Source organism: Rhinolophus sinicus, linkage group LG07 (assembly GCF_036562045.2).
Source record: "Rhinolophus sinicus isolate RSC01 linkage group LG07, ASM3656204v1, whole genome shotgun sequence".
NCBI classification, from domain to species: Eukaryota; Metazoa; Chordata; class Mammalia; order Chiroptera; family Rhinolophidae; genus Rhinolophus; species Rhinolophus sinicus.
The window spans coordinates 104,155,057-104,169,439 of record NC_133757.1 but is presented as its reverse complement, the minus strand read 5'-3'; the positions used below and the strand labels follow the sequence as shown (position 1 = coordinate 104,169,439).

General features: G+C 39.4%; 1 protein-coding gene across 5 annotated transcripts in view; it reads right to left on the bottom strand.

The window, feature by feature from the left end:
* Nucleotides 1-14,383, bottom strand: part of RNF175 (ring finger protein 175) — a 37,433-nt gene that overhangs the window by 7,604 nt on the left and 15,446 nt on the right. For 3 of the 5 annotated variants that reach the window (XM_074338421.1, XM_074338420.1, XM_074338423.1), the window contains 6 exons: nucleotides 14,015-14,169; nucleotides 10,273-10,347; nucleotides 9,867-9,974; nucleotides 5,806-5,926; nucleotides 3,942-4,075; nucleotides 966-1,067 (listed from right to left, as the gene is read on the bottom strand). In XM_074338421.1, the coding sequence (XP_074194522.1) occupies nucleotides 966-1,067; nucleotides 3,942-4,075; nucleotides 5,806-5,926; nucleotides 9,867-9,974; nucleotides 10,273-10,347; nucleotides 14,015-14,169 (695 nt within the window). The remainder of the gene's footprint in view (nucleotides 1-965; nucleotides 1,068-3,941; nucleotides 4,076-5,805; nucleotides 5,927-9,866; nucleotides 9,975-10,272; nucleotides 10,348-14,014; nucleotides 14,170-14,383) is intronic. The other 2 variants (XM_074338422.1, XM_019722429.2) reach the window with 2 other exon arrangements.

Genomic DNA, 14,383 nt, shown 5'->3' with positions numbered 1-14,383 from the left:
CTTATTTTTGGGGAAACACGGTAGGAAGCAAGGAGGTGTCACCTTTAGCACTGTACAATTTAGGTGACTGGTACTCAGAAAGTATAGAAAGCCTGTCTCTTATGAGAAAAGAGAGTACTTGGCAGATTGATGCCAACCTCTCAATGTTCTTCTGCTTAAAGGGGGATAATTTTCAATCCCATATATCTCCTTGGAAGAGATATTGTGGTCTTGGGCTAGTGGGATTGAGACTAAGTCTTTCTGATGAGCTCTGGAGGAGCTGTGTACACATTACTTTCCTTAATGAGATTTGGGTTTATTCTATTGGGGATCCATGTTGTCTATAAAAATCCTACTTGCTGTCTATAAAAATCCTAGTGGCTGTAAAAATAATCTTCATTTCCTTTCAATATTATTATCACTAGGGTTTAGCCTAAGAAAATACGAAGCATGGCAAGAAATTAAAAAGCTAAAATCCGGGGTAGAGGGGAAACCCTACTCATTTCTGGAAATAATAAAATTTGGTACACCTTAAAAATACTTTCTTATACCCTAGTTCACATTTGAGACTTTTAAATTTTCAATTCCAATCTATTTACCCATCCATCCATTACCTATCACTCTATCTATCTATCTATCTATCTATCTCTCTCTCTCTCTATCTATCTATCTATCTAATCCTTCCATACATTTACTTATTTTTTGCAATGTCATCACATTTCCACTAAAACACTTATAGCAGAACATCTGGAATATAAAGAGTAGAATGTGTCTTTTTTGGCATTTAAGTTCCTAACGAGAATAGTAACATAGGCACAGGAGAGAAAAGAGACCAGTAAGTCGTTTTGAAATTGGTGGTTAGGGGAACCAGAAAGTTTTTTCTGCTGTAACTATAATGAAGATAATGAAAGTTTAGACTGAACAATGAATTACCAGGAACATTTAAGATAATATTTCATAACTTAAAAAAAAAAAAAAAAGGATACGGGTTACTGATCATCCTCTTCAAATCAACCTTCTCTTTGCAGTAAGGGCACGTCTGCTTTTTCCCAACAATACACCAACCTCGGATGCAGAATTCATGAAAGCTTAGGCACTTGTTAGGGAAGCTTCTAGAGATTAGAAGACAAGGTCTGCTTCATGAGGACATAATGGGAACAATCCCATCTGTAAGGTGGAGTAGTGGAGGGTGAGAGAGAATGGCTGTCAGTCTTGACTATGCACGTCACGTTTTTAGGCGAGATTGTGTAGGACAATGGAACCACAAAGGACTATGAGCTTGGAGTCCCTTAGCTTCTTGCTTCACCTGATTCTCGCGAGAATTAGACAAAGAATGTGAAAGTGCTTTTTTACAGTAATAGCTTGTGTACATAGATCATTTTATTTCCCTGCCTCACTTATCGCGCATTTCTTATGCATTTACCATAGCATTTCCCTATCTTACTTTTGTGTATTACTACTTATTACCTACTATGTAATCAGACTTAGGCACTTAGACAAGTTTAAATTATTTGTGATCATAAGCTTACAAATATTTCTATTAGCTTCATAAGTTCTCTCAACTTTTTTAAATTACTGATGAGGAGCCAGTTATTTTTAATAGAATATAAGCCTAGGTATTTACAGATTCATTTGTATACATCCCCTTGTCTACAAAGGTTTGACCCTTTGCCCCCAAAGTTGAGAGTGAACCCTATGTTTTCCCACAGCACCAGGGACTCAGTCTTATTAGCACAGGTACCACACTGTATTGCGCCTATCTGTGTACTTATGTGTGTCACGTGGACCATATGTTACCTGTGGGACTGTCTCATTCATCTCTGTCCCCAATGCCTGGGTGCCAATGTAGTGAACAAATATTTGAATGAATCACTCAAAACTGATTACTTTCGCAAATAGAAGTTCCCAGGTTCTTCAATATTGTGCAGATTTGGGCAAAATGATTAACTATAATGAGATCCATCCTATTGATTTGTTTACTTCTACAGTAGTTGATCCCCCTGTGGCTTTCTGGACCAAGATCACATGATTTTGTGACGGGCCTGCTATACACCCATGTGAACAGCAATGAGGCTGAGGTCCCCTCCCTAACAAACGGAAGACTGTGGAGGGGTACACAAGTCAAGGCCATGTGAATAATTCCCCAGTATTAGATCTGTGGGCAAGTAAGTTTCCACTATTTTAAGTTCTTGGAATTAGGGTCACTTTTACAATATGCTTGGGTTAACAAAAAGTGATGTATTATAACAAAGATTTTGAACCTAAACCCATATGGCCCTTCATTCAAAAGGGCTGGAGTATGGCCCTACCTTCCAGTTAGGTATAGCGTTCAGGGGTCATAGAGCCAGCATTGAAATGTCCACCTCCTCTTTAATATTCTCTTTCAGGTTCAAAATCTCCGTGCTGAACAGGCTCCACTCTAGCAGAATTACTCAGCTCTCTGCCGCTGCCTTGTTAATGTGACGCATGCTAACATGGGCCATTAATAATACTCCCTGTGAAGCAAATTTAAAGATAACTACATTTTAGATTACATATGCACACATGTACAACAATCCCTAAGGGCTTTTAAAGGTGGAGAGAGAAAATATTTCTACTTGCAAATGGCAGAAAGGGCTCTGTTCCAATTTTTGAAAAGTAAATCATATTTGAAACTCGGGCCAGACTTGGAAAATTTCTACTAAGAATGATAGTTTTTTGGGAAAGCAATCAGCCTGAAAAACCACCATAGAATTCCATATGGTCTATTTTTGTGTTTCTTACCTAAACTATTCAGGATTAAATGTTGGAGTAAGGGCTCCTAGTACATTTCAGATGCATTTGGTCCCATTTTTTACTCTCAGGATTGAATAAATGGAATCTGTCTAGATTAAACAGAACTGAATCATAGGCACTGCAGACCTAGGGTATTACTGACTGAGTCAGGTGGGTTTCACAGGCAAGAGACAGATGCTTTCATCATCTCAGAATGCCAGAGCTTTGAACTGAGTGTATAACAATATTATAAAATTGATATTGCAGTATAAAATAAAGACAAATGATGCCTTTTTACATATTTAGACAAAGATGAAAATACTGATTGTTCCCATGCCAAACACAACTGTAGTGTCCAGTTACATGCTCAGGAAGCTGTCTGCCTTGCTCAGGGATCCTCCACCCCAGCAGCTGTCCACACACTGAGGTCTTCCTCGATTTACTGGAGTTCCCAGAAAATGCTGGTTTCCAGGCCCAGGCTTGTCCGGTCCCTAACACCTCAAGATCCCTCAGCCAGGAGATGGCTATTTGGGCAGAACCCATAGGCCAGTCCGAGAACTGGGTGCTCATATTTTGGTTCCTCCTTTTGTAATCTAGGGTGTCCTGGTCCCTGTGGTATTTAACCTCTTTTCGAGACCAACACTGATACTTGCTGCCCCCATTACCACTGTTGACACAAGCACGTTCCCAGGATTATTTCCAGGCATAGCACACTTTGGCGTTCTTGGGCCTGTGAGAGTCAGACACAGGGCTTCCCCTGGATAGTTCTGAGTTCCTCACTGCACCTGAAACTTCCCTCTTTTCCTCACCGCCAACCCCCTGAACCCCTTCTCTCCCTGGTCCCTCTTGGCTACCTGTTCACTTAAGGCTTCTCAACTTTCCCAGCCAGCATGCTGTCTGTGTGGCACTAAGATTCCTTTTTAAAAAGGAAATTACTGGAGGAGGAGGAGGAGGAGAGTCACCTTAATTAGCAGTTCATTATTCAACAGGGATGATCAGAAAGCCTCAATAAGGAAGATGGGCGGGGGGATAAAGGCCTGGGAACTAAGGAAAGCAGAGGAGCTGGGGATAGGAGGAGGAGAGGCAGCAGAAGGTGATGAGACAGTCTTCTCTAACTTGCCATCTCCATGCCCAAACACAGATTAGTTGAAACTTGCCTCCCAGTACTGGCCTCATGAAGACCAAAGGGTTTCCCATGAAAAGGATACATATGATTGCATGACAGCTGGTAGGTGTTTTCAATGAGACCTTCTTCCTCGAGCTCCACAATGATCTTCTGTCCACAGATGGCGCAGATACTGTCTGACAAGCTCCTTGTGGGCATCCCACTGACACTGTAGAACTGTTGGGGGAAGTGCACAGGGTGCCATTGGAAAGGCAAGCACATGCCATTCTCTGAACACAGGGAAGCCCCTGCCAGGCTTTACTGCTCCTTCACTGACTTGGAACTTGAAACACTTTTTCTCATAGAATGATGCTATAGTAGGAGTAAGGTTTCCAGGCAAAACCCCACTGAATCCCAAATGGACGTGAAGGACGTTGCTAATTATAATCTCCAATCTAACCTCCCCACTAAGGAATCCTTCGAGAGGAACAGTTTTTATCCAGGGCTGTAGTTCAGAATTACATGGGAAGCTTTTTAGGCTTACCCAGATCCTGAACCTTCCCTTTATTCTCCTGGAGATTCTGGTTCATAGCTCTGGAGTAAACCCAGGCATCTCTCTATATATTTTAATTCCCATGTGATTATAGTGTGTGCGTGTACATACACACACACACACCATCAGGTCAGCTCACTAGTGGCTATGCCAATGACTTGAGCCAGTGGGTTTTATATATTTGGTGGTTGAAGTGAAGATGACAGAGGATGGGTGGGATCAGGTGAGAAGGCTCTAGAAAGTTGGTGCTTAAAGACTTGATCGACTTCTGGAGGAGAGTACATAGAACGCTTCTCTTCCTCTCTTGACCATAAACAAGCACAAGAGGCTTTGGGAATTTTTTAAGGGTTTTTTAAGTTTTCTGGTTTTTGTTGGAGGAACTGGAAGTGAAAATGCTCCTTTTTTTGTTCACCTTAAACCTTATAAGAAAGGCAGTTGTCCCATAGATGATACATGGAAGAGGAATTCCAAAAGGTATCTTTTCCAGCATTTCACCACAGAAGCTGGATTCCAGGCTCTAGGAAAAGGGTGAGATGGAGCCTATAGAAATTGGGAAGGTCAGAGCGGGCGGGGATAATGTCAAGGTCATGTCCACTCAGTCTTGCCCCATAAATGGAGAGAGAGAATAGTCAGAAGTTCACTCCTGTCATTCACACTAGGTTTTCTATTTCATATCTGGCTGTATACCGAGAGACTGGGAGAGGACAGAGATGCTGAATTCCTGAAACTACTGGATCATTCCCGGAGCCTTTGGCTTGTAAGTATAGAAGAAATGTGCATGTGTGAGACACAGATGAATACTCCTAATATCTGAACCTGGAATCCATCTAACCAGAAAGGATATCTATCCTGAGTTTTATTTTTAAGAGAGTTTAAAAAAAGAAAATAGTAGGGTTTCTCTTTTAATTCTAGGGAACAATATATAGTCAGAATATATTTAGCATACTTTTTATTTCTTCTATTTCTTCAAATGCTATATAACAATAATGCCATATAACAATGATCTTTATGATGAGTATTTCCCTCAGGCACTGGTTGATTCTAAAGTGTTATATGTACATCATATATGACTTTTGTTTGTATTAGATGGAGATAAAGTGTTTTTGTTATTGTTGAATTTTTACTAATCCTTTAAATGTTGGCAATTGGAGTATTCTAGCTATGGTTATTTCCAAATAATTAGCGTATTTTATTTTAAAAGATGCCTTATTTCCAACACTTTATATAAATAAGAAATGTATTTCTAACTAATTAGCAAAGACAATTTTTGATGCAAGGAGAATCCAAGGAGTCCTTGGGCTGAGAGAACCAAAAAAGATTAACCAATTTCTGAAAATAAATACAAATGTGGTGTCAGATGAGACCATTTCTCCATGTACCATAAATGGCTGCAAAGAATAAAAGCAACACTTACCCCTATAGTAGAAGCCATGTAATCTGAGCAGATCTCTGCAAAGTCTCTCCCCATTATGCCATAATAGAGGCCATAGAACAAGGACACGATGCCGAAATCCATGGAATCTCTAGCCTTGATTCTATTGGAAACCACAGGGTCGGAAATTAAGAATGTGGCATTTGAGGGGTAAGGGAGGGCTATAGCTAGAAAAATATTTCCCACCATAGTATCTAAAAGAAACTTGGGGTATTCTTTTCATTGATTTGTGCTTTCCTTTTTCTTGATGAATTTAAATTCTCTAAATTTCCCTAAAATTGCATCACTCAGTGCTAAGTGGACAGAGTAATTCTTGGGAGAGTCTTCAACCGCTTCTCAGTACCATAGTCCTTAGACAAACCAGTTCTAACCAATGGTTCTCAAGCTGGGCTGAGCATAGAAAGACATGGGCAGCTTGTAAAAATCTCCATGTTCTGATTACACCCTAGGCCAATTACATCAGGCTCTCTGGGGATGGGGCCTGTGCAGCAATATTTTGGGGTGCTCTCCAGACCCCAACTATCCCAACTGGCAGGTCACATTCTGAACCTTTTTAATGGAGTAATAGTTCTCAGCCCTAAATATAGCTTTGAATCACCCGGGGAGATTTAGAACTATACAGACACACGAGCCCACCTTCAAGGGCTCTGTTTTAAGTGGCCTGGGGTGGGGTCTGCATAGCAGTGGTTTTTAGGATCTCCTTAGGTGACTCTACAGCACAGTTAGGGTTGAGAATCCCTGCTGTACAGCTCAGATTTTACAGAATGCTTTCCAATACTTTATCTTGCCTGAAAATATTTGAGATAAATACAAGAATCAACCTCAAATTTTAACGCCTTTTGCTACTATGCCAAAGTTGTCATGCATTAATGAAAAAATATTTTTGGCAGTTGGATATTTCAAATACAGTAGGATTCTCTTTAATAACCCCTTCTTCTTTTTAAGAGAAAGAGCTCTTTAAAAAGTGAATAATTAGCACCTAATTTGATTTCTGAATCTTAATCATTGCACACTTGGTTTGCTGTATCTGTCAACAGTCTCAGATATTAGCAGTGGGCCTGAATGAGTCAGGAAGGAAGTGGGGAGTAGAAAGGAATTGGGTAGTCTGTTTCTGGAAACTTCTTCTGGGTATTTTTGTGCTCTGTTAATTTGAGAAAGAAATGTAAAGGCAGAGCGTTTTGTAAACTCAGTGGGTACAGATCTTTTGGTGATGTGAATTGGGAATTTCAACACAGGTGGTGGCTTTATCTTTTTAAAATTTGCCTGGGTGTATGGAAGAACTCAGTGGAGAGGAGTGAAGATGATTTTCCCTCCATGTCCAGGGGAGCATGTATTTATAATCCTATTGATAAAAAGTATAGTAACCAATTCATGGTTCCACAGAAAAGAATCTTAATACAATAATGATCAAAATACTTAGTAGTGAAAAAATAATTTCTTCCCAATCTAAAGGGTCGAGTCCTTTGTATGCTTCATTGGAGAAGTCATGGTTAAGGATCTTAAAATCTTATGCGATAATAGTCTTAGGACAACTGTAGTTTCAAGTGATTTAATTAAAGTCCTTACAAATATTCTTACATTCACTAAAATGAAGTCATAGAGATAGTATGCTTAAAAAAGAAGAATCAGTGTCTTTTCTATGTCTTGAACTAGCAATAATAGATCTATAGAATTACTTTATATCCCTTTCCTGCTAGAAAATGGTAAGAGCTCCTGCTCTGAAAGTTTTATGAAATGCTTATAAAATCAGATTGACCGGTTGCCATAGGAAGAGTCCTTTCCACCACGGCTTGCTCTCCATCTCATTGCCTTCCTTATTTTATGAGTTAAAGTTTGCCAATCTCTGCCTTTCAATTTCTGTTATGGTCCCAGAGATTTAGAGCAACTTCAATGTGAGAGAGAGAGATTCTGGGAAATTTTTATTTAAGTGGCTCTCCATAGCTATGTAGTACATCTTAAATTCCCTTTCCAGAACACAGGTTGATCACACAGCCTCAGCTCTGACCGTGAGGACCTTGTTTACAGCACATCTCAGCAACCATCTTCCAAATAGGAGCTTAGTTCTGAATCATAGACATAATTATCTTGATTCCCTTTATTTCTCCCAAGATTTTCTTGCTCTGTTATCTTTTTACCTCTCTTTCAATTTCTAAGCACTCAGTTTCCTCTGTTTCCAACTGTCCCCATCAAGGGAGGTTCTTGGGTACCAGCAACAAAATTCTAGATTGGACGTACATAGAAAATTAAAAATGTTCTAGTAGCCACATTAAAAAGATAAAAAGAAACAGATGAAATAATTTCACCAATACATCTAAAGTACTATCATCATTTCAACCTGTAGTCAATATAAAAATTATTTTTTCATACTGGCTTTGAAATCCAGTGTGTATTTTATACTTACAGTACATTTTATTTCATATTTTAAGTGCTCCATAGTCACATCAGCTAGCAGCTACTGTATTGGGTAGCATAGTTCTCAAGGTTTTAGGGAAGAAGATATATATAAGAAAATGACACCTCACAATTTTGTGGAAGAAAAATTTGTCGTTCAGTAAGAAATGCTCTACCACAAACATAGGGCTACTTTTAATGGTGATCTTTTAAATTTGCAGATCAAGTACAGTTTCTCTTTAAAGCTTATGTACTTTTTCTGAGACACACAAGCAGATTTTATCATACCTGTCATTCTACTTTTAATAATACATTTCAGTGACAGCAAAGTCTTGCATAATGTATAAAGTCAATATTCAGTATAATAATACTATATTTAATTATGATGATGAAATTTAATACAAATATGTTTTTCCTATTTTAAAAGGAAAGTTCTACCATAGCTGTGAAATACATTTAGTGCTTTGCTGTTATTTGGGAATATCACATCCATTTTTTTTTCATTAGCTGCTTTTGAAATGCTTCAGCTTTAATGATTCCAGTTGTAGTAAATAATAGTGTTTCTTTGTAACCTAAACAAATATAGTTTTTAAAAAATATTTGAGTAAACATATAAATCCAAGGTGAAAAACTAAATACACAATGTGTATCATACTTTCATTGGGAAAAAAGAATACATGCATAATGAAAGTATACTAGTTTTAATACACTGAAAATAGGAGAATCAGAAAATGAAAAATATTCATTTTGTCATACAAGTTGTTACATACATTGGTATTTTCTTAGTAGTCTAGTAGTACTAATTCATGTGGATTATTAAACTATATGCTGCCTTTGGAATATTCCTTTTTCAGGTGGAGTAAAGAGGGGTGTTAAAAAAAATAGCAAGTAAACTAGAAACATCTTAGTAAACTTAAATGTAGGAAACTACTTAGCTACCCTGAAATTATTCTTTGCTTGAGTATCATCTTTTACTCACATACATTAATCACTTTGTTTTTAACAAAAAGGAGATAAATTGATTGAACTTATTCAGGTCTTTGATATTTAAGTAGGAAGAGGGAAAAGTGTTACTATTAGTCCTTTGAAATTAATTTCTCTTTTCAAAGTATATTCAATAATCAGATTTACCAACTTTGCTTTTTGAGAAAGTGATAAATAAATCACAAAGTTATTGAGATAATGGACCTTTACTTTGGAATTCATTGTAGTTAAATTAAAAATGCTATACTACATGTTTTTCATTTATGGTAGATATAGTCTGGAATGAAGAATTTCTCTGGAAATCTAAAAACATATTGGGAAATGTGTTTTTCAAAAATGTTAGCAGCGATTCTTTTACTGAATTAAAGCTTATTGTTTTTTGAAAAATTTTTATTCTGTAGGGTTCTCTCTTACTTATCTTGTGATTTCCCCAATGATATCTGCTATACTACTGAAATCTATTAGGTTGGTGCAAAAGTAATTGCGGTTTAAAAGATTAAAAATAATTGCAAAACCGTAACCACTTTTGTACCAACCTAATATAAACAATGCGTGCATGGAAAATGGTAGGGCCAAATGTGGCTTCCAGATATTACAGAGAACTTGACCAGATGAATGTACCAGCAAGTGCTTAGAGAGATATTAATATCTTCATTGGAGATACTTACTTGAAAAATAAATGGAGTCCACACATTGTAAATATGATGGCCAAATAACCCACAACACCAAATGCATAGCTGAGTTTGTAGATTAGAAGAAACCATTTGTAGACCAATCTACGGAGTGAAAAACGGAAGAAACAGAGCATGATAGATTACAAAGTATTTTATCTTTTTCAAACATTGTCATAAGTCAGTTTTTAGTTTCTAAAATCCTGTTTATTATGTAACATATAGAACATAAGTAAATTATATCAGCTAAATGCAATAGTAATCTTGAGTTTTAATATACTATCAAGCAATATATAAATAGCACTATCATGTACATGTGTTTCTATGTGTATGCATATATAAATTTATTTTAATTTACCTATATTCCTCATGTAAAAATGGCCTTCAGCATTGCTTACTCTACCTGGGACTCTGCCTCCCTTCCTTCCTTTTCTCATTTGGCTCCAGGGTTAGCTTAGAGTGGTTTGGGCGGAAGTACCTCAGAGGCAAGCAAAGACAGGAAGAGAAGTCAAGAGGGGAGACCACCTCCCCCAGGAGTTTCTCTTCCCTCCTGCTCCTGCTGCCCCCCAGCACTAGAGCAGATATCCTCAGCCCTCATCCCATCTCCTCTCCATCAAAGAGCCCCTTCCCTCGCACTGGGATGAAATGGCAAGCCTGCTTCAGCCTTGTTTTCTTCTGTGATGTGGGTCAGTCTTGTGTGTGTCCCAGAGCTCACTATGAGCACTCCTAAGGCCATTCTTTCTTTCCACGGGGCCTCAGTGGAGAAGTGAGAGGATGGGAATGGAGAATGAGAGTGGAGATGATATGGAAGGGATCCCTGCATCCTGTTCATTCCCCTCATCCCTGGCAGTAAAAGCCTTAGAAAAACTACGGAAAGGGCCGCATGGTTGTTCCATGTCAGGGAGCATGTCGGAAGAGGCTGGAGCACAGTTCCTTTCCTGGTGTGCCACGGCCTGAGGGCCCCACCACTGGAACAGGAAGAGGGAGTGAGAGGAGAAGGAGCAGCTGGGGGGCTATCCTTGGTGCCCAGAGACAATAAGGGGGCCACTGGAAAGTTGATCTCAGGGCGAACAATGGCCGGAGGCCCTGTCTGCCCTTCAGCCCTGTCGTTCCCTATCCTCCTGAAGCCCCTCTCCTGCCTTCCACGCCAAACTTCATTCAGAGTCTCACTTCAGAGACGTGGCCCCACCCTCTCACCTCCAAACCCTGGAGCCCTGTCCCCAACTCTCTCACCTTCCCCAGCTTCCTCCCTGCTGGAACCATGGCACCAAATGCTTAAATTCGGTGATATTACTGAGGTAATGTTTTGATGTTATTTTATTTTAAAAGATACCCTGCTTCACTGAATTCCAGTCAGAAGGGATTTTCTGAAACACTATGGTTTAAATGGGGGTTTATGGGCTAATCTGAGAAATGAGTTGTCATTTATATCATTTCTTTAGTGAAAAGCTTTCCCCACTTTAAGCAACTCACATATAAGGGCTGTCTGGTGCCACCTCCTCCTGCAAGGTGGAATCCTGCCTGTGGAAGGGGTCGGCCATGGGGAGTTGCATGGAGCTGGAAAGTCACATGGACCGCACAGGTGGCGCCAATGGCTATGGGGCTGTGTCATCTCTAAAGGGGGCCAGAGAGGGCTTGTGGGCTCTTTTTGCCTCAGTGACTCCTTGGGCTATTGGGCTGGTCCTTTCGATTTGCCAGTGCTGAGCAGTTTGGATCTATTCTCAGTGCAGCCAGATTGAGGTGGAAGTTTCTGTTGCTAAAAGGGGTGATGTTGGGAAAAGTGGCCAATTCTAAGAGGATCTTCCACCTCACCCCAAAACAACTTTTTGAAATGCAAGGTTTCTCTGTGCAAAGAGGTCTGCTGATGTAATTAAGCCATAGCATGCTGTTGGGAGCGCGGGCTTTGCATTTCAGTCATCTTGGGTTTGCTTCTGGGCTCTGTGGCTTCCTGCCTGTGTGGACCCTGGCCAACCTACTTAGCATTTCTTCCTGCTCCTTTATAAAGTGAGGAGGATCACACCAGCTCCTAAAATAATTCTGAAGATTATGTGAGATAAGGTATTCATAGACTTGGCTCAGGAAATGCTCAATATTGCCATGTTATTGTTATAGATGTGTTATATTTTCCAAATCTCAACCCCCAAGTCATCCTGCTTATGGAGGAGGGGCACAAGTTTTCAGAGCACTAGGGTCCAGGACTCCCTTGCTAATCTGATTACACAGGGAGGCAGATACGCCAGAAAAGAAATTGAGTTAGGGCTTCAGAGTGGCATCCACGAAGGAAAGCGTGGCCTTGGGTTTGGGTTGGAATAGATGTGCTCAGGCCCAGCTCTGTGTGGCTGCGCGTGGCCTGTTTTTGAGCCTGTCCATTGCTTGACAGACAACCCGACTGTAGTAGAGAGGAAACTCACTTCTTCCCTGCTGCTCTTTCCTACATCAAGGGCTTGGTGTTTGCTGGGGGAGGAACAGCCAGTTTTTAAACGGCGTTGGTGCTGGAGACCTCGTCTCTTGGATTTGCCTTCTGTACCATGTGGATTTGCCTGATCAGGTGTCTCAGCTTGTAACGACGTCCTCTGCTTCCAAATGTAAAATTGCTAAGATGTGTCTTACTTATAAGATGATAATTGAGCAAAGATCCTTAAAGATGCTTAGGGCCTACTGCTTCTCATTACTAGGAGTTTCTTCATCCTTACTGCTTTTCTAAAAGAGAAAGGGCCCTAATTAGCCTCTCTTACTGTTTCTTTTCAAATGACAGCCGGGCCTGCTTAAAATTTTAGTGGAGCATTTTGGCTCTCAGACCATGCCAGGGCTCAGAGTTGTTCTGTCCAGAAATGGATGTTCTGTGGGCATGAGAAGCAGAGGGCATGGGACCATGGTCATCTGAGATATATGAGCCATGAGTCTAAGGAAGCAGTATTTGGGTATTTCCTGAAGTTCCTCTGTATGGAACGAGCTGATATGCACAGAAACACTACCTTTAGCTAGGGTAATTCATTACGCAGTGGAAAGAGAACTGTTCTCGTTGAAATACAATATACATTCTGTCTAGGGGATGAAAACAAGTACATTTCAATTCATCTGAAACTTAGATTGCTTCACAAGTCTTAAATAACTTTACAACATTTTGTGAGAAGGAGGAAGCGTGCTAGCTGTCCTTTTACTGGTGGGTAAACCAGTCCCTCCAAAGGCTATCTGAGACCCCTAAATGGCCAGTGTAGAAGGTCTCCTGTCATCACCCCAAAGCTCTTCCTGAAGCGGAATTAAATTAAAATAATCATTGGCCTTAATTCATTTATTTGAATTTCTGTCTTTATCATTATGTATTTATCTGATTTCTCTCACTACATATTTTTTCTTCTCCATAGTAAAAGGAAAAGTTGAGTTTGTCTCTCCCACTGTTTTAGAGGATAAGAAACAAATATCTAAATGGCTAAATAATCATATTTCACAGGAGTTTATGATTTATTCTCTGACAAAGATCAAAATTTGACATTGTCTTATCATTAAACCCTTTACACATCTTTTCTTGATCCCATTTCAGTTTTATCTTGATTTGGATTCAGATATCATTTAAAGAACAAGGAAAGTGAGAGCAAACTTGTGAGCATATTATAAGCACTTTGGAAAGACTTTTGAATGATGTGGAATTATATGAATGTCAAGAGGTTGACAATGATAATTAAAATGATCATTGGACTATTAAAACCTCATTTGTTATGAGAGTAATAAGTTGTCCATTACTTATGATTTATCAGAAATAAACCTCATACATAGTTGTCAGAAATACAAACTTCTAACTTCCTCTATTATAAAATGTGCGTGACAACTTCTAGTGGAATAAAACAAAATGCTGCGTTAAAAATAAACATGCAAATAGTGCTCTAGAAAACTTAAACAACAGTTTCACTTCTCTTTCTTCTGGCCTTTCATGAGCTAATATCCAAAGTAATAAATTTTACAGGTATATCTGAATCAATAATGAATGTGAACTAATAGCATGGCTAATCTCTAAATAGTTTTGCTACTGAAGGCAAAAGAAGTATAACACCCTCCTCCCCGATCCAAAAAAAAAAAAGAAAATTAAATATACTTTTTAGTGTTTATAGTGAAGGGCGTGGTGGGGAAGGAATGAATGGCATACGTACCTCGGTGTTCTCCCTGAGAGGGGCTTTCGGGTAGCTCTGAACAGGATGTAACTGGTAATAACGGAGAACAGTCCCCACATAGACAGAAATCGCCACCAGTAAAGTTTTATCGTGAAGTACAAAGGGACAACCCACATCTGCAACAGGGTTACCAGCTGTCAGAGAAATGCACAAAAAGTCTCTCTTAATGACTGACAGCCCCAGATGGCATGTCTGTTATTAAATAATTCAGAAACTGCTCTGGGGGAAACCACCTTCATCATCCTGTCTGTAACATGCAACTGGTTCATCATCCAACTGCGGGCTGCTCTGTACATGGACAGTTATGGAGCAGATTGTCACATGTCTCTGAAAATTCCAATGGGAAAT